This window comes from Dipodomys spectabilis, unplaced genomic scaffold (genome assembly GCF_019054845.1).
Source record: "Dipodomys spectabilis isolate Male_0828 unplaced genomic scaffold, ASM1905484v1 ptg000081l, whole genome shotgun sequence".
Lineage (NCBI taxonomy): Eukaryota > Metazoa > Chordata > Mammalia > Rodentia > Heteromyidae > Dipodomys > Dipodomys spectabilis.
In genome coordinates, this window is record NW_024870758.1 from 2,311,235 (window position 1) to 2,335,312 (window position 24,078).

Consider the following 24,078-nt stretch of genomic DNA (forward strand, 5'->3'; position numbering starts at 1 on the left):
GGCGCTCCGGTCCCGCCCCTCTCGCCGAACGGGACAGCTGGAGCCAATCGTAGCGCAGGAGCTAAGGGATTTCGCGCCAAACCTGCCCAATAAATGACGGCTTCGCTCAGAGCTCCACCCAACGGAGCGTGGATTTCGCGCCAAATGCAAAGACCGAAAGAAAGCCAGGTTTCTGCGTGTGCGCTTGCGCGGCTGGTCGTCTCCTGGGCGTCCACGGGGCTTTTGGGAAGAGTATAAAGATTGGATCTTCGTCTAAAGTGATTTTTTTTCTTCAAAAATTCTTCAATAGTTTCACCGATACTGAACGGTTGGAGTAAGGCTCTATGGAAATGAGAAATAAGTTAAGATTTAAACCTCCAGAGCCGGGCGCTGGTGGCTCACGCCTGTAATCCTAGCTACTCAGGAGGCTGAGATCTGAGGATCATGGTTCAAAGCCAGCCCGGGCAGGAAAGACCGTGAGACTCCTATCTCCAATAAACCACCAGAAAACCGGAAGTGGCTCTGTAGCTCAAGTTGTAGAGCGCTCACCTTGAGCTGAAGAGCTGAGGGACAGCGCCCAGGCCCAGAGTTCAAGGCCCACGACCGACCAAAAAAAAAAAAAAAGATTTAAACCTCCTCCCAAACTATCAACAAACTACTGGGTGTAGTCTTTTTTTTTTTTTTGTCAGTAATGGGGCTTGAACTCTGGGCCTGGGCTCTGTTCCTCAGCTCTTCAGCTCAAGGCTAGTGCTCAACCACTTGAGCCACAGTGCCACTTCTTTTTCTGCTTATGTGGTGCTGAGGAATCGAACCCAGGGCCTCATGCATGCAAGGCAAGCGCTCTACCACTGAGCCTCCTTCTCAGCCCCAGGATGTAGTCTTTTCAGGGTATAAGAGATCTATACAACCTTGCTGAGGGGAGTTGGCAGTTTCCTGTTGCTGTTGACTGAGCAAAGTCAGAAAAGTGTTGAGCATTGTTGATTAATCCCCCTTTTCATGTGTGTGTGTGTGTGTGTGTGTTGTGTGTATGTATACATGTGTATGTCTGTCCTGGGACTTGAACTCAGGACCTAGGTACTGTTCCTGAGCTTTTTAGCTTGTTTTTTTAATGAGGGAAGATCAGGTTTATTAATCAGATATTACAAAACAATTTACGCAAAAGTAAAAAGTAAATCAAAGTAATTAGTTTGTTTTGGTATTCCTTGAGAACTTCAAATCACTTGAAGTTGACAATAGAACATTAGCTGAGCTGGTCTCTGTTTGGATAACATATTTTATGTTATTTTTCTTCCATGGCAACTCTTAAGAACCCCTTAGTCTATGATTATAATATTCTTCAAAACAGAGGGTAAAAGAATTTTTTAGCCGGGCGCTGGTGGCTCACGCCTGTAATCCTAGCTACTCTGGAGGCCGAGATCTGAGGATCTCAGTTCAAAGCCAGCCCAGGCAGGAAAGTCCGGTTGAGACTGTTATCTCCAATAAAACCACTAGAAAACCAGAAGTGGCACTGTGGCCCAAGCTGTAGAACGCTCTCCTTGAAGTGAAGAGCGCAGGGACAGCGCCCAAGCCCAGAGTTCAAGCCCCACGACTGACCAAAAAAATAAAGTTTTTAAAGATTTCCCCTTCCATAAAATAATGGCATTTGCAGGGAAATGGATGGAACTAGAACAAATTATGTTGAACGAGGTAAGCCAAGATCAGAGACACAAAATGGCACATGGTCTCCCTGATAGGCAGATGTTAGACTTAAAATACAATAAGGTACCCATACACAGTGAAACTGAAAGAGGTTAGTCTTAGAAGAATAACACCAGCTTGTAATACCCAAGCACCTCTTCAAATATGCATAAAATAATATACAGACTGAAAAGAACCCCAACGACAAGGAAACAAGGACCTCTTTTTAATTTGTCTTGTTGTTTTTAGATGACTCTATATTCTTAACCTCATATATGGTGTATACATGTGCACATCTGAGAGAGCTGGGAGAGGGCACAGAATCATTGGAAAGCGGGTGAAAAAAATACAGCAGAGGGGCTGGGAAGGTGGCTCAGTGGTAGAGTGCTTGCCTTGCATGCATGAGGCCCTGGGTTCGATTCTTCAGCACCACATAAGCAGAAAAAGCCAAAGTGGCACTGTGGCTCAAGTGGTAGAGCACTAGCCTTGAGCTGAAGAGTTGAGGGACAGTGCCCAGGCCTAGAGTTCAGGCCCACAACCGACAAAAAAAAAAAAACAAAACCAAAAAACAACAAAAAAATACAGCAGAGGGACCTATCAGCTGCACTGACATTGATGAAAGTGAACTAAGCAATTCAGGGTGGTGATAGGGAGGGAATGAGGGAGAAAGGGGGAACAGCTGATACTAAGCAAAAGGAAAACTGTACATATCACCCAATTTGGAAGAAATAGTTTTATTGTTAAAGTTCGTAGAGTTTCTAAACTTTGTAGATTAAGATAATAATGATTATCGTTGTGAAAGTTAAAATGTTTTTGTGACTTTAGCCAAATATAATTATGCCACAGTAGTGTGAATTTTTTTTTGGGTCACTATGGGGCTTGAACTCTGGGCCTGGGCGCTGTCCCTCAGCTCTTCAGCTCAAGGTGAATGCTCTACCACTTGAGCCACAGAGCCACTTCCCATTTTCTGGGGTTAATTGGAGATAAGAGTATAGTAGACTTTCTTGCCCAGGCTGGCTTTGAACCCTGATCATCAGATCTCAGCCTCCTGAGTAGCTAGGGCTACAGTTTACTATCATGAAATTTATGTAGTCACTTAATAAAAAAAATATTTGGCCAGGCGCCTATAGTCCTATTTAGGAGGTTGAGATCTGAGGATTACCGTTCAAAGCCAGCTGGGGGGCTGGGAAGGTGGCTCAGTGGTAGAGTGCTTGCCTTGCATGCATGCGGCCCTGGTTTTGATTCCTCAGCACCACATTAGCAGAAAAAGCTGGAAGTGGCTCTGTGGCTCAAGTGGTAGAGTGCTCGCCTTGAGCTGAAGAGCCTAGGGACAGTGCCCAGGCCCAGAGTTCAGGCCCCACGACCCACACACACACACACAAAAAAAAAAGCCAGCCAGGGCAGGAAAGTCCTCAAGGACTCTTATCTCCAACTAACCACCAGAAAAACGGAAGTGGTGCAAAGGCTCAAAGTAGTAGTGTACTAGCTTGAACTGAAGAGCTCAGAGACATAGGACTCAGGCCCAGAGTTCAAACCCCATGACCCACCAATAAATAAATAAATAATATGTGTATATTATATATATAGATATATATATGGAAAAATTGGCATTACAAATTGGTCAAGTAAGTTTCTGGCTGAGATCTAGGGTGATTATTATCTGACCAATACTTAGTTAGGTTTTCCCCGTTTTATAGTTACACTTGTATCTTCTAAAGATATTTAGATATTGTTTGGGGCCAAAAAATATTTCCCTGTCCCTTTGGAATTTCCCATGCATTTTATGAACTTTGGTAAGGTTCCAAAACTTCTATAATCAATCGAACATTGCAAACTATTCAAAAGGATTTTCTTCACTGGAATTTATAGGGTACTACACATTTAACATCAGTTCTATATTGGCTCTTTGCTTTTTTTTTTTTTTGGTCAGTTGTGGGCCTTGAACTCTGGGCCTTGGCACTGTCCCTCAGCTCTTCAGCTCAAGGCTAGAGCTCTACCACTTGAGCCACAGCACCACTTGCAGTTTTCTCGTTGTTTATTGGAGATAAAGAGTCTCAAGGACTTTCCTGCCTGGCTGGCTTTGAACCTCAATCCTCAGATCTCAACCTCCTGAGTAGCTAGGATTACAGGCGTGAGCCACCGGCACCCGGTGCACTTTGCTTTTTTTCCCCCGTATTATTTCCTTTGTTTTCTTGGAACACATTTTCTGTTCATTTTAGACCTAAGGAGTTATTGCCAATTTTATTTTTTATTGTTATTATGGAGGCGATGTACAGGGAGGTTATAGTTACATAAGTCAGCTAATGAGCACATTTCTTTTTGGACAATGTTACCCCTTCCCTTGTTCTCTCCTGTTTTCCCTGCCTGTCCTCACCCACAAGTTATACAGTTCGTTTTCAACACAGTGTCTAGTGAGTACCACTGCTGCATTTGTTGTCCCTCCCTTTGTCACTCCATTTCTGTGCCCCCTTTATCCTCTCAAGGATAGATAAACAACATGACAAAAAGAAAACAAAACAGCAAAAAGAAAACATGCCAGGTGCAGATGGCTCATGCCTATAATCTTAACTACAGGAGGCTGAGATCTGAGGATTGAGGTTCAAAGCCAGCCAGGGCTGTAAAATTCGATTATGTATAGATACCACATTTTTTGGATCCACTCATCTAGTTGGGAGCATCTGGGCTGTTTCCATATCTTGTCTATTGTGAATAATGCAGCAATGAACACAGATGTTCAAGTGCCTTTATGGTATCCTGGCTTGTGATGTTCTGCCTTGGTACCCAGGAGTAGTATGGCTGGAAGCTCCATGTTTAGTTTCTTGAGGAACCTCCAGACTTGTATCCAGAGTGGTTGCACTAGTTTACATTCCCACCAGCAGTGCAATAGGGTTTCAATTTCCCCACATCCCCCCACCTGAACTATTTTGCTCAAGACTCACACCCTACTATTTGAGCCATGGCTCCACTCCTGGCTTTTTTGGTTGTTAATTGGAGTTAATAAGTTGATGTTAAGTGAAATGAACCCCAAGATAAATATTCAAATGTTTTTTTCTTTCTTGCTATTGTTTCTAACATATTTATAAGATATTTCTTTGTTGCTTTGTATGTCCCTCCCCCACGGTATAACCCCTGCTTTCACTGTATTTGATGTCGGTATAATTTGTGGAGGGGAAGGGAAAAAACAAATCATTTAAATAGGGATACAGGTGGAACCATTGCAACAATGAGATGTACAAATCATTATGTCGAAAAACGAACTTTATAACTTTGGCGGGGGGCAGGAGGGCGGGAGATGGGAAGGGATGGGAAGGGGAAACAAAGGAGGAGACAACAATGCTTAATAAGAAATATTATCTTGCCCATGTAATTGTAACCCCTCTGTATGGTATTGTCACAATTAAAAAAAATGAAAAAACAAAAAAGAGTTTTAAGGACTTTTCTGCCCAGGCTTGCTTTGAATAGTGAGCCTCAGATCTCAGCCTCCTGAGTAGGTAGGATTACAAGTGTGTGTCAGCCATGAAAGAGGCTCTCTAACGGGAGAAACTTCACTTCTTTTACTTTAATTAATGACTGGGTACTGATGACCTTTTTGCCAATAATGGGGCTTGAACTCAGAGCCTGGACACTATCCCTAGCTTTATTTCACTGAAGGATAGCACTTTAGGACTTAAGTCAAAGCTCCACTTCTGGCTTTTTGCTGGTTAATTGGAAATAAGATTTGTCTGCCTGGGCTGACTTTGAACCTTGATCCTTATGGGATTATGGGTGTGAGCCACCGGAGCCAGATTGCATTTGTTTTATTGGGCTTAAAAACAATCACCAACTTTAGAGGTCACCCAAATAATCACTAGTTTTATATACAGATAACACCTGGTACACGTGGGCCATGATGATGATACCTGCCTTGTCAAAAATTTGAAGACTACTTTTGTCTATCTCAACTGGTTTAAACTCCCAACTCATCACTTGGGCCTGTGCAAATGTTAAAAATCAATGGTGGTATCTTTGACTTCAGAGAGCCAAACACTTCTAGATTATACTAGTCCCATTATTTCTTTATCATGTGCCTATGAAAAGCTAGGATTGATTACACGTGTGCTGACCACTGAGTACATGTCTTTTTTGTCTCCAATCAACTTTCCCTTCCCCTTACACACTACCTTCATGCAATCAACATCCTGAGGGCTTGGGCCCTCCCAAGGACTGTCAACTGACTTAGCAATTCATGTAATGAATCGTGTATGCATGTACTCACTACCTTGGTTAACCCTGCATGTAACTTTGAGACTAGATATGCGTGTGCTGCCTTCTATGACCACGGTTGGCCAGATGCCACTTTTGCCTAAAGGGGATATAAAGACGCACCATTGTTGGGCAATGGGCAGTGTTGCTGCTGGACAGAATGTGGGCATGTGAACAGAATAAGGCTGCTGCTGTTTCAGAGGCTGTGCTACTGCTTCTGCTGAGTCTGCCAGCTTATAAATAAACATTACACCACTAGCAACATATATCCCTAAATTTTATCCTTAGGAAGGTAGATTTGAGACCTGTTCTCCAGTTGCTTTATTTGGCTACTTAGTGAATAAACTCGATTGTAGTTTATTATCTTGTAGTTTCATGGATTGACACACTGCATGACAGGCAAAAGATGCCTAGTTGAAGCCTGGTCACAGTTGAATACTAGGGAGGAATGAAGTGCAATCCATGTGACTTTCAGAGACAGGTCTCTAGGAAGTTTATACTTGTTCTTTGACTCCATGTCTTTTTTTTTTCTGAGCTGATTTAACTTTCTGCTCTTGTGAACTGAGGTTCTCTGAAGAAGGCACACCTGTGTTGAATATCCTGAATACTGATCGACTGACTAGAACATTGTGATTGTGAAGAGATGAAATGTTGCAGATGGAGAGCCAGAATTAGCTTGGGCTAGCTTTAGAATTTTGTTTTAGCAACTTACTGATAGGCACTGATTGCCTTACCCTGAAAACCTAGCTAATCAGAAGGCTGAGATCTGAACCTCAAGGTTTTTGTTTTTGTTTTTGTTTTTTTGTTTTTCTTCGTCAGTTGTAGGACTTGAACTCTGGGCCTGGGCGCTGTCCCTCAGCTCTTCAGCTCAAGGCTAGTGCTCCACCACTAGAGCCACAGCACTACTTCCAGCTTTTTCTACTTAAATGGTAGAAGAATCAAACCCAGGGCTTCATGCATGCAAGGCAAGCACACTACCATTGAGCCACCTTCCCAGCCCTTGTTGTTTTGGGGGGTAGGGTAGGGTGGGGATTTTTGCCAATCCTGGTGCTTGAACTCAGGGCCTAGGTGCTGTTCCTGAGCTTTTGTGCTCAAGGCTAGGCTAGTGTTCTACCACGAGTCTCAGCTCCACTTCTGGCTTTTTAGTGGTTAATTGGAGATAAAGATCTCACAGACTTTCCTGCTTGGGCTGGCTTCAAACTGCACTCCTCAGATCTCAGCCTCCAGAATAGCTAGACTACTCAGGTAATGCAGTAGAGTAGGTACTATGGGCATGAGCCACTGGCACCTGGCTTAGACTGTTCCTTGAAACAAGTATTAGAATGTTTGCTTGAACTGAAAATAAAAGTCTTTTTTTTTTTTTTTTGCGTCTAGTTGTGGGGCCTGAACTCTGGGCTTGGGCGCTGTCCCTCAGCTCTTCAGCTCAAGGCTAGCGCTCTACCACTTGAGCCACAGCGCCACTTCCAGTTTTTTTTCTTTTTGTTTATGTGGTGCTGGGGAATCGGACCCAGGGCCTCATGCATGCAAGGCCAGCACTCTACCACTGAGCCACCTTCCCAGCCCCAAAGTCATTTTTTGTTTCTAGCAAAACATTAAGTGTAACTTTTCTGACTCATGTATAATAAAAAGAGGTTGCTAATTAGGTTATGTGCTGAGCATTTTCCACACATTAAATACCCTCAACATTCAGGCTGTTTTGTCTTACTTTGTTTTGTTTTTGAGATGAGGCTGCAAACTCCTGAGCTCAGGTGATCCTCTCATCTCAGCCTTGTGAGTACTGGGATTACAGGCATACACCACACAGCTGACTCTACTCCAAGGTTTTGACCAAAGGATATTATAAAATTAACGCATTTTATGATTTGAAAAAATGGTGTGTTGAAATCCATGGATTTTTTGTTTCCCTCAAGTTTAGGAGAAGAAGATTTAGGCAACAGATTATGGGGAAGCTTTGGGAGAAGCTGAGATCATATAATACTGACTTCTGAGGAAAAAGAAAACAAGTCCACCCTGAAAACCAGAATGGGCAGAAGGCATTTCCAGTGATACTGGGGAGAAAAATGCTATGGGGGAGACTGGGAAAGAACAGTCAGAGATATAAGCAGAGAATTAGAAAGGGCAGACAGCTGTGCGCCGGAGGCTCACACCTTTAATGCTAGCTACTCAGGAGGTTGAGATTTGAGGATCATGGTTCAAAGCCAGCCCAGGCAGCAAAGTCCATGAGACTCATCTCCAATAAGCCACTAGAAAACCGGAAGTGGCGCTGTGGCTCTAACTATAGAGCACTCGCCTTGTGCTGAAGAGCACAGAGATAGCACCCAAGCCCAGAGTTCAAGCGCCACGACCGACAAAAAAAGAAAGGGTAAAGAGGAGAGTCTAGAACCAGTCATTGTCAATGGTGAATGCTGCACAGCAGTGAAGTACGCCTGAACATGGTAGGAGAAGTACCAGAGGTGTAGTGAGAGCACAAACCAGACTACAGGGGAATGAAGGGCAGTAAGGGAGCAGAATGCTTTACTCTTACACATGAATGACTCAATGACCAGCCAGTCCCTGAGACCCATGGGACTATGTGCACTGCACCTGGTTAGTTATCCACACAGCATTCTACCATCTGCTGAACGTACTTTGCAACTCAGCTAGATTTAGGGATCATAATTGGAGATTGGGGAAAGGTAGACATTGTGAAGATCATCTTAACTGCCACCTGGTGGGAGACTGAGAATGCTATACACTTGGGAAAAATTGTGGCCCAAGTCACATCAGGACTTGTTTTTGAGGAGGCCCAAAGCGCAAAAACTGATGTTTCAGAATGTATTATAGACAGACTTGCTGGGAGGCCCCATGTAGTGCTGGATTAAGTTCTAACTCTAGAGTTAAATAGGCTTCTGTTTGTTATTGGGGGTGAATTATTTGGGCATTAGAAGTTTTCTGGTGTCCCTAAAATCCCAGTCATTGCAGGCTTTACTCCATTTATTAATTTATTCAATCATGTCACAAAATTTACTGAGTACCTGCCCTGGGGCAAGTAATGTAACAAGTACTAGAGACACTGCACTGAAAAAAATATCAGCTTAAAGTACCTAATCAGCTTAAAGTACGTAGGAGGTTTGGGCATGCTAAAGTCATTGACATAATGCATACCCTCTATTATGATATAGAGCTCAATAATTGCCCAGGGGGGCTGGGAAGGTAGCTCAGTGGTAGAATGCTTGCCTTGCATGCATGAGGCCCTGGGTTCGATTCCTCAGCACCACATAAGCAAAAAGAAAAAAAGCCGGAAGTGGCACTGTGGCTCAAGTGGTAGAGTGCTAGCCTTGAGCTGAAGAGCTGAGGGACAGCACCCAGGCCCAGAGTTCAGGCCCCATGACTGGACCCCCCCCCCAAAAAAAAATAATTGCCCAGGATTTCATAGAGAAATAAACCCATCTCCTTGGCTTGAGATTATAAAAAAGGCAGAGCCGGGTGCTGGTGGCTCACATCTATAATCCTAGCTACTCAGGAGGCTGATAATCTGAGGATTGTGGCTCAAAGCCAGCCCAGGAAGGAAAGTCCGTGAGACTCTTATCGCCAATAAACCACTAGAAAACTGGAAGTGGCACTGTGGCTCAAGCAGTAGAGCCCTCGCCTTGAGCTGAAGAGCGCTGGGACAGCACCCAAGACCAGAATTCAAGTCCCATGACCGACAAAAAAAAAAAAAAAAAGGCAGAGACATAAAGGAGATTCATAGTCTTCATATACAGATATGGCAGGCTGTAAGGCACTATGGATCAACTGTTCCATTTTTTTAGCTCCAGGAGACCTAGACTAATGCTAAGTATAGCTGACTGGTGTACTGATATGCAGCTTAAGACAAAAAGATGCATGTGTAAGCAGTTTGGGTGGACAGGTGAGGTGAAAGTTCTTTGATCAGAATATAAGTTATTCTGAAGTAATTAAAACAAAACAAAACTAACAAAAAGTAAAAAAGAGCTTGCCTGGCTCTTGCCTGAAGCTTACGTGAATGATGAGAACTTTTCAGAGGCATTAGATGCACAGTATGTGACAATCAGGGAGTGCTGTTAGTCTGATGCCTAGTGTGACTGCAACTTGAATGTCCAAGGGTGTGTGTTTTGCTGCTGTTGCTGTTTTGAATTAACAGGAGCAAAGGACTGGAATGTTCTGTGTTAGTATGGACTCCTTCCATGATGTTTTAGTAGGTGTATCTGTCTGTCAGTCCATCCTTGTGTTGGGGTATCCTAAAGTGGGCAGCTGTGGATGACTCTTAAAAACTTACTTAGAAACTTAGAATCTAATAGTGAAGCAAAATATAAATGTATCTATAATTTTCAGAATGATATATAAAACTATACTGAAATGCACAAAGTATAAATGGAAGATTCTAATTAGATACTAAAAAAGATACTCTATTGTGAGGCAAAGCTCATTGGTTCCTTTTTATAAAATTACGATATTTTGGGCAGTACTAGGGTTTGAACTCAGGGTCTTATACTGAATAGGCAAGTGCTCTATGTTTGAGCAGTGCCCCCATCCCTTCTTGCTTTAATTGGCTTTTTTGATAGGGTCTCAAGATGTTATCCGGCTGGTCTTAGACTGGGATCTTCCTACCTCTGCCTCCAAAACAGCTGGAATTGCAGATGTACACGCCTTGGCAGGGCCAAAAAATAATTTTACAGTTGCAAATCACCCACATTCATTGAGGCAAAGAAATTCAGAGAAGCAGAGACAATAAGAACCACCACAAATTGTACAACATAGAAATATTATTTAACACTTTGATGTTCTTCATCCTTCCATAACTATTTTACTCAGTATATATCATGAACATCTTTTTTTTTTTGTCGGTTGTGGGGCCTGAACTCTGGGCCTGGGCACTGTCCCTCAGCTCTTCAGCTCTACACTTGAGCCACAGTGCTACTTCTGGCTTTTTCTGCTTATGTGGTGCTGAGGAATCAAACCCAGGGCCTCATGCATGCTTGGCAAGCACTCTACCACTGAGCTACCTTCCCAGCCCTCATGAGCATCTATTTCTGTATTATATATAAATATAATATATATATATATATTTTTTGCTGGTTGTGGGACCTAAACTCTGGGCCTGGGCACTGTCCCTCAGCTCTTCAGCTCAAGGAAGGCTAGTGCTCTACCACTTGAGTCACAATGCCACTTCTGGTTTTCTGAGTGGTTTATTGGAGATAAGAGTCTCTCGGACTTTTCTGCTAGGGTTGGGTTTGAACTGTGATCCTCAGATCTTAGCCTCCTGAGTAGCTAGGATTAAAGGCGTGAGCCACCAGTGCCTGGCTCTGTCTCTAAGTTTTTGTGCTCAAGGCTACTGCTCTACCACGTGAACTCCAGCTCTACCTGCATTTTTTTGTGGCTAATCAGAGATTAAAAAAATCTTCAGATTTTCCTGACCAAGCGGGCTTCAAATTGCAATCCTCAGATCTCAGCCTCCTGAGTAGGTAGTGAGGTACTGGTGCTCAGCTACATTTAAGATTTTATTTTAAGCTGGCTATGGAGGTACATGCCTGTAATTCCAGAACTTGAGAGGCTTTGGCAGGATGGATAATTTGAAGTTAGTCTGAGCTACATAGTGAGATTCTATGCCTCTGGTTCAATCTGTTCCCTTCTCCCCCTCATAAAAGCTGATTATTTGATGAAGAATTAATGAGTCACATTTTGTAAATGTGCTTTCTTGAGACAGGGTCTTACTATGTAGTCCAGTCTGGCCTATAACTTGTGAGTCTTCTGCCTTATCCTAAATTCTGGGATCATAGACCTGCAATCTTGCCAGAGTGATCAAAGAGAAATATGTTTTAACTTTTCCCCCCCAGTATTGGTGCTTAAACTCTGAGCCTGGGCACTGTCCTGAGCTCTTCAGCTCAAGACAATGCTCTACCACTTGAGCCACAGCACCACTGCCAATTAACTGGAGATAGTTAATTGGAGATAAGAATCTCATGGACTTTCCTGCCTGGGCTGGCTTTAAACTGCAATCCTCAGATCTCAGCCTCCTGAGTAGCTAGGATTTCAGGCATGAGCCACTGGTGCTTGGCTTAACACTTTTTTTTTTTGGTTGGTCATGGGGCCTGAACTCTGGGTATGGGCACTGTCCCTCAGCTCTTCAGCTCAAGGCTAGCGCTCTACCACTTGAGCTATAGCACTACTTCCGGCTTTTTTTTTTTTTTTCTGCTTATGTGGTGCTGAGGAATCGAACCCAGGGCCTCATGCATGCAAGGCAAGTACTCTACCACTGAGTCACCTTCCTAGCCCAGGCTTAACACTTTTAATATGTATTGCCAAACTATTCACCAGAAAGCCTATACCCTCAGCTAGCATTATGGTCATTTTAGCTGCTGCAATGTTTTTTTCCTCGTTAACATAAAAAGGGAGGAAACGAGGCATTAATTATGTGTATGGCAGTAGCTTCCGAGGGCAGCTTGCAAGCTTGCATCAATTCAGTTCAGTGGGTAGTTCCTTCATGGCTTGCCCATGTGCTTCTGTTGCATTTCACACAAAGGGTGCTAACTCTTAGCATCTGAGACAGGGATTTGTGTGCAGATTTCTTCGGAGGTTCTCTCAGTACCTAGGAGAAATCAATGCCATGCAGTTGCTGCAAATTCCTCAGTGGAGGCCACAGACAGCACTGGATGATCTTTATCCAATTGTGTGTCCCCTCCTTGCACAACCCTTCAAGGTTGCTCAACATGAGGCTGGGGGCCTTTGGACCAGCATTAACTAGCAATAGATATGGGCTGCCTTTAGGGAGGGAGGATCTCTCAGAGTGAATCAGCTTCTTTTTGTCGAGCATTTCCCATCGAGAGATATGGCTATGAGCGCTCAACAGCTCACAAGTTCCTGAAGTGGTTTCTTCGTTGACACGTAGATACATCATAGCATTCTCTATCACTTGAGCCACGGTGCCACTTTCCATCATAGCATCCTCCACAGCCCACCCTTGCACTTCTCAGGCCCTCTTGCTCCTGGCAGTTACTCCACTGCATCTCAGTAAAGCACTTCTAGGATTCTGGTTGGCCTCTTTCTTCCTAGAAAAACTTGTAAGACAAAGGTTAGTAGAATGTTCTAGTCCTGCAACTGTAGCTCTGTCATCACGACTCTCTCCTCTATCATTTCCATCTTTACTTATGGATGTAATGTAGTCTTCTCACTTCCAGATGTCACCTTATGTGTAGTTTTCATGTTTTCTGTGTGTATGTGTTTGTGTGTGTGTATGAGAGAGAGAGAGTGAGCGAGCGAGCGAGCGAGAAGAGGCAGGCAGGCAGGTAGGCCTTCATTCCTGAGAGCAGACAGAGAGGGAGGGAGGAAGGGGGGGGAGCTGGGAAGGTGGCTCAGTGGTAGAGTGCTTGCCTTGCATGCCCGAGGCCCTGGGTTCGACTCCTCAGCAACACATAAGCAAAAAAGCCGGAAGTAGCGCTGGGGCTCAAATGGTAGAGCGCTAGCTTTGAGCTGAAGAGCTGAGGGACAGCGCCCAGGCCCAGAGTTCAGGCCCCATGACCAGACCCCCCCCCCAAAAAAAAAAGAGAGAGAGAGAAGAGGCAGGTAGGCAGGCCTTCATTCCTCAGAGCCTAGTCTAGGTGAGAGAGAGAGAACAGAGGGAAAGAAAGTGGAGAGAATGAGAGTGCAGGAGAGGGAGGGGGGAGAGGAGAGAGAGGCATTCATTCCTGAGAGCCTGAGACTTCTTTGTGTCAACCAGGCTATGAATGGTCTATCAACTGTCAAAAATAGTTGATGGTTATGTGAGAAGCCTTACTAGATTATCTGGGTGTTACACATTTCCCCCTACTCCCATCTTGTAACCCTCTCCCTGCTGATTAGGTTACACCTTCAAGTATAGTGATTCTTTTCTTTGCCCGTTGGTATCAGGCAAGGAAAACCTCAAATGGCAGCTGTAGCTTCACGTTTTCAGGTGCTCTGCCTGTATCTCCAGGTGGAAGTGTTAACCCTCCAGGAACCCAAACACCTTGATCCTCAAGCCAACAGCTGTGGGGAAGGAAAAACAAATTTCTCAAGTGATCATTCACTGGAAGAGATGATAAGCAGGGCAACTCCTTCCACCTATCATCTTGGATCCTTGTACTCTACCTAATAAAGACTATATATTTTAAAGTGGTTGCTGGGTTAGAGTTGGTATCCTCTCCTTCCACAGCAACATCTTCAAGGTGGTGCCCTGGGTGTAGCCTTTAAAAGGCCTAACACTCTGTAGGGCATGATGATTCTGGGAGGTACAATATGTAATAGAATCAAGTGTCAGTCAGTGAAGATGGGAAAGAGCTGTCAGAATAGTTAATTAAAACAAAAGGGGAGCAAGTGAAAAGTGGAAAGCCTTTAATCACTTTCTGTGATAGTAAAGGCAGGGGTCTAGTCAGAGAAAGCCATTTCCCATGAACAGCACAGTGTTCCACCTTAGTTGGTTCAGCAAAGACATGGGAGTTGGCAAAATGCTCTGGCAGTTTTATTGACCCTGGTATAAGGATTATGGTAAGAAGAGAGGATTAGGAGCAACACATCGTTGGTATTGAATTACAGTGGAGAAAAATGCCATCAAGATCCCCCCTCTTCCCTGTACAGGGAGTTCTCAGCAGATGTGCATGTAGAGGATCTCTGCCCAGTCTTAGATGGAAATCCAGGAACAAAGGACCAGGGCCAGGAATATAAGTATCCACAGAGCATGACCAGCCCGGAGAGCCTAAGTCTTTGAATATAACCCTCTTCAAAGATCATGGTGCAAGGGCTGTGAACTAAGTGTGGTAGTGGATACGACAACATGCCAAGAAATGGCTTTATGATCATCCATGGTCAAGCCTTAAAAAAAAAAAAAAATCGCACACAAGTGTTTAACCAAAAGCTGGGCTCCTCAATCAGTAGATCCTATGGGCACTCTACTACTAACTCTACAAAGCCATGGCTTTCTAGAATTAGAAGATGCAGTTTGAACTCTGGTATGAGATTCCACATTGGTGCATCAAGTTTTGTAAACCTCTGAATATTGCTGCTAGATGAGGTTTCACAGGTAGGAAAAGAAAACCTATAGCTAGAATGTATGTTGAGTTTAGTCTGTCCCTTACAGATTGGAAGTGCCCATAATTATCAACTTCCTAAAAAATGGTTTGTTTCTTCCAGGGATGATGCCATCCTTGAAGGATCAACTGATTTCTGTTGTCAGCATGTAAAAACTAATGTTAAGCCCCTATCTTCTATCCTACAACCTATTCTTTCATAAGCCAATTGTGGAGGCTGTGGCTCTAGTGGTACAATGCTAACCTTGAGCACAAAAGCACAAGAGACAGTGTCTAGGATCTTTCAAGCCTCAAAGCATATGCACATGCTCATATGTGCATACTACCACCACCAGAAGGCAGACAAGTTGGGCAGGTGGCTCATGCTATAATAAACCTATCAGTTTGGAAGGCAGGGACTGGGAAGATTATTATTTGAGGTTAGCCTATGCAAAAAGTTTATGAGACCCCCCCCCCCCCACACAAATAATTGGGTTTGGGAGTGTTTGTTTGCCGGTTAACCCAGCTATGCTGGGGGAAGTATAAATAGAAAAATCATTGTCCAAGCTACAAATGAAACACTATCTCAAAAATAACTGACACAAATGAGACCCTATCTCAAAAGTAACTGGAGAAAGAAGGGCTGGTGGTACATTTGCCATGGTAGAGTGTCTATGAGTCCATTTATCACAAAACAAACAAACAACCCCTCTATGAGACCCTCAGCAGTAACAAAACCCTTTCCCAAACAAAAAAAAGAAAGTATTTGAAACAAATATAATGCTAAGATTTGGTGAGAACACGGATGTCCATTCTCTATTTTATCATGACTTAATCTGGTTAGCATGTTTAAAATGTTTTAAAATAAAGTTATTTTGAGACCTTATAAGTACTTATTTTGAAAGAAAAATTATATAAAACTGACTACAATAACTAAAGCCACTATTATTTTAGAAGCTGGGAATTATACCATGTAAAAAAATAGCAAGCAGTCCATCTTATTTTTAGTGTGGATTAAATTTAGGAAATACTTCTGCAGTGTCTACTATACTGTATAAACCCTAGTATGATATGAAAGAGAGTCAAAAAAGTTGAGTTTCTGATATTTATAGAAGGTTTAGATTGGGAGGCCTTAAGTTTGAAGCTAGCCTAGGCAGTTAGCAAGACCTCATTTCAATCAATGAGGACATAGATAGGACTCCAGTTTTACATTGGTCCCTGAGAAAAAATTGAAGCCCTATCAGAAAAATAACTAAATAAAAAAGGGCTGGAGGCATGGCTCAAGTTGTTAGGTAAGGCCCTGAGCTCAAACTCCAGTATCATTTCCCTTCCCCACAAAAAGAAAAAAAAACCAAATTTCAGTTCTCAACGAGCTACCTCTCTATTTATTTAGTTAGCTGGTCATGGGGCTTCAACTTAAGGCATGGGTGCTATTCCTGAGATCCTTTTGCTCAAATCTAGTCCTCTACCACTTTGAGCCACAGCTCCACTTCTGGTTTTCTGGTGGTTAACTGGAAATAAGAGTCTTATGGACTTTCCTGCTTGGGCTGGTTTTGAACTGCCATCCTCAGATCTCAGGCTATTGAGTAGCTAGGATTACAGGTGTGAGCCACTAGAACCTAGCCAAACTGCCAATTTAGATGGTGAAATAAATTTCTGAAAATAATGGTCAGATACTTATGGTTCACAAATAACTTGCTACTTTTTTGTTATCCTATTTTTTTGAGTATTTTAAAATCAATATCTGTATTACACTTTTTTGTTTACTGTGGAACTAATATGAACATCAATACATATTAACAATCTAGAATGAATTACTGTTAATTCTTACATAGAAACTTCTTTTTGGTGGAGAAGATGAGGATACATTTTAGTGACAAGCTCTAAGTACTATTACCAGTGAAGAATGAAACAGGATATTGCAATATTTTTAATTCCTAAAAAATGAACTCTATTAATCAACCCAAGCTTTTTGCTTTAAGAACTCTACCTTTACACTCACTTGAACTTTTATCTTGATATGAATATGTGTTAAAAACTTACTAGTTTTCATTTGGTTTTAGGCATTTATATAAAGCCAGTTTATCTACATTTAATTCTTGAAGTATAAATGCAAATAACTAGTTATAAGATCATATTACCACAAAGTTATACAAACTATAAGTTAGCTTTAAAATTTTATTGAAATTCAAGTTTAGAATTTAACAATACAGTACTGTTTTGCATATTTTTAGCAGGATTTTCATCTGCTTTACATGATTTCTAGGTATAACTTTTAAGAATTGATCCTTTCTAACTTGTCCATTACATATCAGCTACATATTTGTTAAAAGCTTAGTCATTTCTCCAATCATTTTATGTCAACGTTAAAAGTTTAATAAAAACTTCAAGTATTGAAAATTTAAGACAATATTGTGGCCACCATAATGTAGAAAATAAAAACTTCAGAATCTTAACTGTTTAAAACTTGTTAACATTAACTGAAGTAATGAGATATGAATTTCTAACATTACTGTATGAATTTCTCATTAAAATGTCCAAGTATTTCCTATTGCAGCATGTCCAAAGTTATAAAAGTCTCTTTTAAATAAACATATCAAATTAACCCAAAAGTAATGGTGACATGTTAGTAAGACATTTATTCTATTGGGTACCCAAGGTACACCTGAGCGAAGCAGGCCTTCTCTAAGGAGTCAGTCGTTTGGGGTCGCGAGGGAACATTGATGTCTGGCGCACATTATGCAGCCCTAGGAACAGCATAGTCACTCTTTCCAGCCCTGGGGAAAAGAAAGGCATCATTAATCCCTTTTCTGAACACCTCTCTGGGGCTTCTCTTACTTTATATTACTAATAGTACCACGGTTCAACAAAATACTGTGTTAATAAGGGCAACTTGATTATTTAGGGTTTCTGTAAAACGAAATGTCCTGGATAAATATTCAAAAACAGAGATGCTACTCTATGTGGGAAGAACTAAATGAGAATTCTTTTTGTAGTATTGAAATGTGAAATATGAAAATACACATAAATAATGAAATCTATAAACAATTTTTGAAAAGCCAGTCATTTTATAATATAGTTCTTATAACTAGATTTCTTTTTAACAGTTTTTATAATATTCTGATTCTGCAGTCCGGGCAACAAGTTATTAAATAAGTCATAAACTTATTTGAGGAAATTCATCAATACAAGTACCAAAATATTTAATACAATTTTGTAATTATTATTATCATTATTATTTTTAGTTTTTGGTGGTTGTGGGACTGAAACTCAGAACCTGGGTGCTGGACTGGGAAGGTGGCTCAGTGGTAGATAGCTTGCCTTACAGGTAAGAGGCCCTGGGTTAGATTCCTCAGCACCACTTAAGCAAAAGGAAAAAAAAGCCGGAAGTGGCGCTGTGGCTCAAGTGGTAGAGTGCTAGTCTTGAGCCGAAGAGCTGAGGGACAGCGTCCACGCCCAGAGTTCAGGCCCCACGACCGTATACCCCCCACCCCCCAAAAAAAGAACCTGGGTGTTGTCCCTGAGCTCTTTTGCTCAGTCTAGTGCTTTACCATTTTAAGCCACAGCTCCTCTTTTGTTTTTTGAGGGTTAATCAGAGATAAGACTCTCAAGGGGACTTTTCTGCTCAGGCTGGCTTACAACCACAATCCTCTGATCTCACCCTCCTGAGTAGCTAGGATTTTAGGTGTGAGGCACCAGTGCCAGGCCAATTTTCTACTTTTTAAACACTGTGGACCCTAACACAGAAGGTTTTTACAGTACATTAGTATATTAAGTGTCTTGAGTGTAGAAATGTGACTGATTCTAATGTATGAATAAAATAATATGTAACTGACAAGAATTAAAATCACTGAAAGTAGCAGAATACTATTTCACAAATTTTCTTATGTTAAGATTTTATAATACTAACCGTACAAAGATACAGACAAAAAATATATTTATATGGCAATGAGTTTTAAATATTATACATTTTAAATGAAAATTGCAAACAAAAATAAGAGAATACTTCATCCTGTTTTTATTTTTTTGTCGGTTGTGGGCCTTGAACTCTGGGCCTGCGCGCTATCCCTCAGCTCTTCAGCTCAAGGCTAGGGCTCTACCACTCGAGCTACAGCGCCACTTCTGGTTTTCTGGTGGTTTATTGGAGCCAGTCCCGGGCAGACAAGACCGTGAAACTCCTATCTTCAATAAACCACCAGAAAACCGGAAGTGGCGCTGTAGCTCAAGTGGTAGAGTGCTCGCCTTGAGCTGAAGAACTGAAGGATAGCGCCCAGGCCCAGAGTTCAAGCCCCATGACTGACAAAAAAAAGTGTTTCATGGACTTTCCTGCTTGGGCTGGCTTTGAACCATGATCCTCAGATCTCAGCCTCCTCAGTAGCTAGGATTACAGGCGTGAGCCACCGTGCCTGGCTTTATTTTTTAATGTCAGAACTGGGGCTTGAACTCAGAGCCTAGGACTTTCACTTTTCTTGCTTAAGGTTAGTACTTTACTCCTTGAGCCACCCCCCATTTCAGTCCTTTTGTTGGTTGATTGGAGACAAAAGTGTCATGGAGAGCCAGACACCCATAGATCATACCTGTAATCTTAAGCTACTCAGGAGGCTGAGATCTGAGGATCACAGTTCCAAGCCAGTGTGGGCAGCAAGTACATGACAATCTTATCTACAATTAGCCAGCAAAAAGCCTGAAGTAGAGCTATGGCTTAAGTGGTAGAGTGTTAGCCTTGAATGAAAAAGCTCTGGGACAGCACCCTGAGTTCAAGTCCTAGAATTGTCACAAAAAAAAAAAAAAAGGGAAAAATGTCTCATGGTTTTTTTTTTTTTTGCGCTTTAGCTGGCTTCAAACTGGAATCCTCAGATCTCGGTATCTTGAGTAGCTGACTGGATTAAAGGAATGAGTCACCAGTGCCAACTTTTACTGCCTATTCTTTACATAATGACATCTGCATATTCTAAACCCTGTAATAGTGATTTAATATCAATCAATATATTAAACTCTTATCTCCAATTAATCACCAAAAAGCCAGAAGTGGGAGATGTGGCTCAAGTGGAAGAGTGCTAACCTTGAGCAAAAAAGCCAAGGGAAAGTGCCTGGGCCCTGAGTTCAGGCCCCAGTACCAATTACCCCCTCTCTCTCCGCTCCCCAGCTACTACAATACTATCAACAAATTTCAGCTAACTTAATGTGAAACTTTAATTTGGGGTAATCTCATTAGACTCATAGTAGGACAGAGAATATAGGACATTTCCCTTCAAAATGATTTGTTTGAAGGGTTTGAACTCAGGGTCTGGGTACTTCCCTGAGCTCTTTTGCTCAAGGCTATCATTTTGAGCTATAGCCCCACTTCTGGTTTTCTAGTGGTTAATTGGAAATAAGAGTCTCATGGACTTTCCTGCCTGGGTTGGCTTTGAACCCCGATCCTCAGATCTCAGCCTCCTGTGCAGCTAGGATTACAGGTTTGAATCATCAGCAACTGGCGGCTTCCAACCTCTTTAAAAGAAAATGCTTAGAACCTTATTATTATAATAGTATTTTAAAACCTACAAGTTAGCTGTTCACTTTTTATTTTGGAAATAAAATTTTTATTTAGTCCTAATTAAAAATGCTTAAAATTAAAAGTTGTATTATTCTTAGCATTTATATGTATTGTTCAACAATAACAGTGGATTACCAATTCCTCCACCAGCATGAGGAGGTGCTCCAAAGCGGAAGGAATCAATGTAAGCCTTGATTTTCTCCAAATCTATACAAATAAAACAAAATAACATTTATCATTTCATTTAACATTAAAAAAATTCACAACTCAAGAGGGAGAGCGCTAGCTTTGAGCTGAAGAGCTGCAGGACAGTGCCCAGGCCCAGAATTCAGGCTCCATGACCGGACCACCCCCAACCCCCCCCCCCAAAAAAAAAAATCCACAAAAGCAATTACTGCTCAATGAAGACTATATTTTAAGCCATTTACCAATTCCATGATGCAAGGCTCTCTCTGTCAGTAGCTGGGAATCATGTATTCTCTGAGCTCCTGACAATATTTCTTCTCCTCTCATGAACATATCATAAGAGTTTGAATGTTTCTGCAGGGAAAACAAAATCAGTGTTAAAGTACTACTACTCTTTCTCTGTTGTAAACATATGGAGGGAAAAACCTATGTTGTATGAAGAACAAATTCATGTTTTCTTCTTCAGCGAACATAATTTCTTCTGCCCAGGAAGATTTATGGAGAGCTGAATAATTTTTTTTTCCTGTATTAAATTTTGAGTCCTTTTTTGTGAGTCCTTTCTTTTCCCTTTTCCCTCATCTCCAGCAACAAATACAAGTGCCACATTAAAGGGTGTGCTGCCAGGAGCCGGTGGCTCATGCCTGCAAATCCTAGCTATTCAGGAGGCTAAGATCTGAGGATCACAGTTCAAAGCCAGCCTAGGCAGGAAAGTTCATGAGACTCTTATCTTCAATAAACCACCAGAAAGCCAGAAATGGTGTTGTGGCTGAAGTGGTAGAGTGTTAGCCTTGAGCTGAAGAGCTGAGGGACCAGTGCCCAGGCCCAGAGTTCAAGCCCCAAGACCAACAAAAAAAAACAAAAAAAAAAAAAGAAAAGAAAAAGAAGTGTACTGATTTTTTATTTTACTTTACTATCCAAAATATTTTAAAATATGCTATGATTTCTGGGTCATTTTGGAACTGAAATTATCAGTAAGTCCTTAGTCTTTTTTAATTAAGAAAAACTTTCAAGGAAAAATAAGTTGAAAATCAACCAGTTAAGTAGTTCTTTCAGGTTGATAACATCAACTTGAACTTAAACCCCTTCCCCACTTTCAACAAACAATGGCTTTCAAAGTCTGATACTGAACCAGGTACTTCAGTATTACCAGGAACTTGTTAGAAATGTAAATTACCATGCCCTACTACTGACCAACTAATCATACTCAGAAATGGAGATCATAATCTGTTGTTTTCTATACTAAGGGGCTTGAACTCATGGCCTAGGTAGGCTCTGTCCTTTAGCCTTTTCTTTTCTTTTTTTTTTTGGGGAGGGGGGGGGGGAGTCCGGTCGTAGGGCCTGAACTCTGGGCCTGGGCACTGTCCCTCAGCTCTTCAGCTCAAGGCTAGCGCTCTACCACTTGAGCCACAGCACCACTTCCGGCTTTTTCCTTTTTTCTTATGTGGTGCTGAGGAATCGAACCCAGGGCCTTGAGCATGCAAGGCAAGTGCTCTACCACTGAGCCACCTTCCCAGCCCTAGCCTTTTCACTCAAGGCTAGCACTCTACAATTTGAGCCACAGCTCCACTTCCAGCTTTTTGGTGATTAATTGTAGACAAAAGTCTTATGTCCTTTTCTGCCTGGGCTAGTTTTGAACTGCAAGTCTCAGATCTCAGCCTTCTGAATGGCTGGGATTATAGGTATAAACCAGTGGTGACCATCTGTTTTTAAAAAGTACTGCAGGTGATTGTAATGCATATAATGCCTGGGAACCTCTATTACAGGAAAACAGTTAAAAAGACATTACTTACATTTTATCTCCTAAAACAATTTGAACTCTGAGTTCAAGGTCAATAATAAGAAAGCATAATAATGTTTTTAAAGCTAGCAATAGTTATCAATTCTTTCTTCCTTATGAGTCTTCTAAAAATGGCCCAATAAAGTAATTTTTTTCCTTTTTTTTTTTTTTTTTTTTTTTTGCCGGTCATGGGGCCTACTCTGAGCCTGGGCACTGTTCCTCAGCTCTCCAACTCAAGGCTAGTACTCTACCACTTGAGCCATGGTGCCACTTCAGGCTTTTTCTGATTATGTGGTGCTAAGGAATTGAACTCAGTGCCTCATGCATGCAAGACAAGCATTCTACCACTGAGCCACCTTCCCAGACTTAAAATGATTTTTAATATCGGCCTTCAGGACTAATTTGACAGAATATTAAAATTTAACAATGCCAGTGTGAACTATAGTGAGACACTAATACTGTATAATAGCAATATATCTATTGATACTATGTTATTAATGAAAATCATTATTCATGTTATATAATTTGACATAGTGACAATAGTTTTCCTTCTTTCCTTAGGTACATTATTTGAAACCAAATTACTTACAGGATTATTTGGGTCAGGCATGGTATAGAAAGGTCTTACAGCCAATGGATATTTATCAAGAACATAAAAATCCGTATCATACTGTAAGAAAGAAAAAAATGCAATTAAAATAGGCTTTTTAAAAAAGGCTAACTTTTCTAGAACATAATTTTTTATATAGTTTTGCTCCCAAAAATCACTATAATTACACTGACTTGCTTTTTGCAAGTAAAATCTAAAGTTCTAGTAGGTATCTTCTAAGAGCTATTTACAATGCGTAATTCATTCATTCTTTTTTTAAAATTGGTGGTGGAATTTGAACTCAGGGCCTGGGCACTGTCCCTGAGCTCTTTTGCTCAAGGCTAGTGCTCTACACTTTGAGCCACAGCTTGGTTTTTGAGTGGTTAATTGGAGCTAAGAATCTCACAGGGACTTTTCTGCGTGGGCTGGCTTATGAACCATAATCCTCAGATCTCAGCCTCTTGAGTAGCTAGGATTATAGGTGTGAGCCACTGGTGCCTGGCCCTTTTATCTCTCTCCCTCCCTCCCTTCCTTCCTTCCAAACTGGTTCTTGGGCTTGAACTCAATAGCCTCATGCTCTCACTTGGCATTTTTGCCCAAGGCTGGTACTCTATCACTTGGCCCACACTTCCATTTGGCTTTTGTGTGTATGAGTGTGTGAACGCTGGTCCTGGGGGCCAGCTGAACTGGGGGCCTAGGTACTGTCCCTGAGCTTTTCTGCTCAAGGTTGGGGTTCTACCACTTAAATCAAAGCTCCATTCCCAACTTTTGTGGTAGTTAATTAGAGATTAAAATCCCATTGACTTTTCTGCCTGGGCTGGCTTTGAATTGCCATCTCCAGATTTCAACTTCTGGAGTAACTAGGGTTATAGGTGTGAGTCACTGATGCTGAATTTCACTTGTGTTTTTGGTAGTTAATTAAATAGTCTCAGGAACTTTTCTGTCCATGTTGACTTTGAATGGAGGTCCTCACATCTCAGCATCTGAGTAGCTACGATTTCAAATGGGAATCACCAATGCCTGGGTTTAGTCATTTCTTGTAAAGTGTCAGTCCTGGGGCTTGAGCTCAGGGCTT

General features: G+C 41.8%; 1 protein-coding gene across 1 annotated transcript in view; it reads right to left on the reverse strand.

The window, feature by feature from the left end:
- Positions 1–17,079: 17,079 nt before the first annotated feature.
- Dars1 (aspartyl-tRNA synthetase 1) overlaps positions 17,080–24,078 on the reverse strand; it is a 53,293-nt gene continuing 46,294 nt past the window's right edge. Inside the window, exons 13-16 of the mRNA XM_042683503.1 lie at positions 23,004–23,084; positions 20,880–20,991; positions 20,587–20,658; positions 17,080–17,692 (exon numbers count right to left, since the gene is read on the reverse strand). Of these exons, the coding sequence (XP_042539437.1) occupies positions 17,601–17,692; positions 20,587–20,658; positions 20,880–20,991; positions 23,004–23,084 (357 nt within the window). The 3' untranslated portion in view covers positions 17,080–17,600. The remainder of the gene's footprint in view (positions 17,693–20,586; positions 20,659–20,879; positions 20,992–23,003; positions 23,085–24,078) is intronic.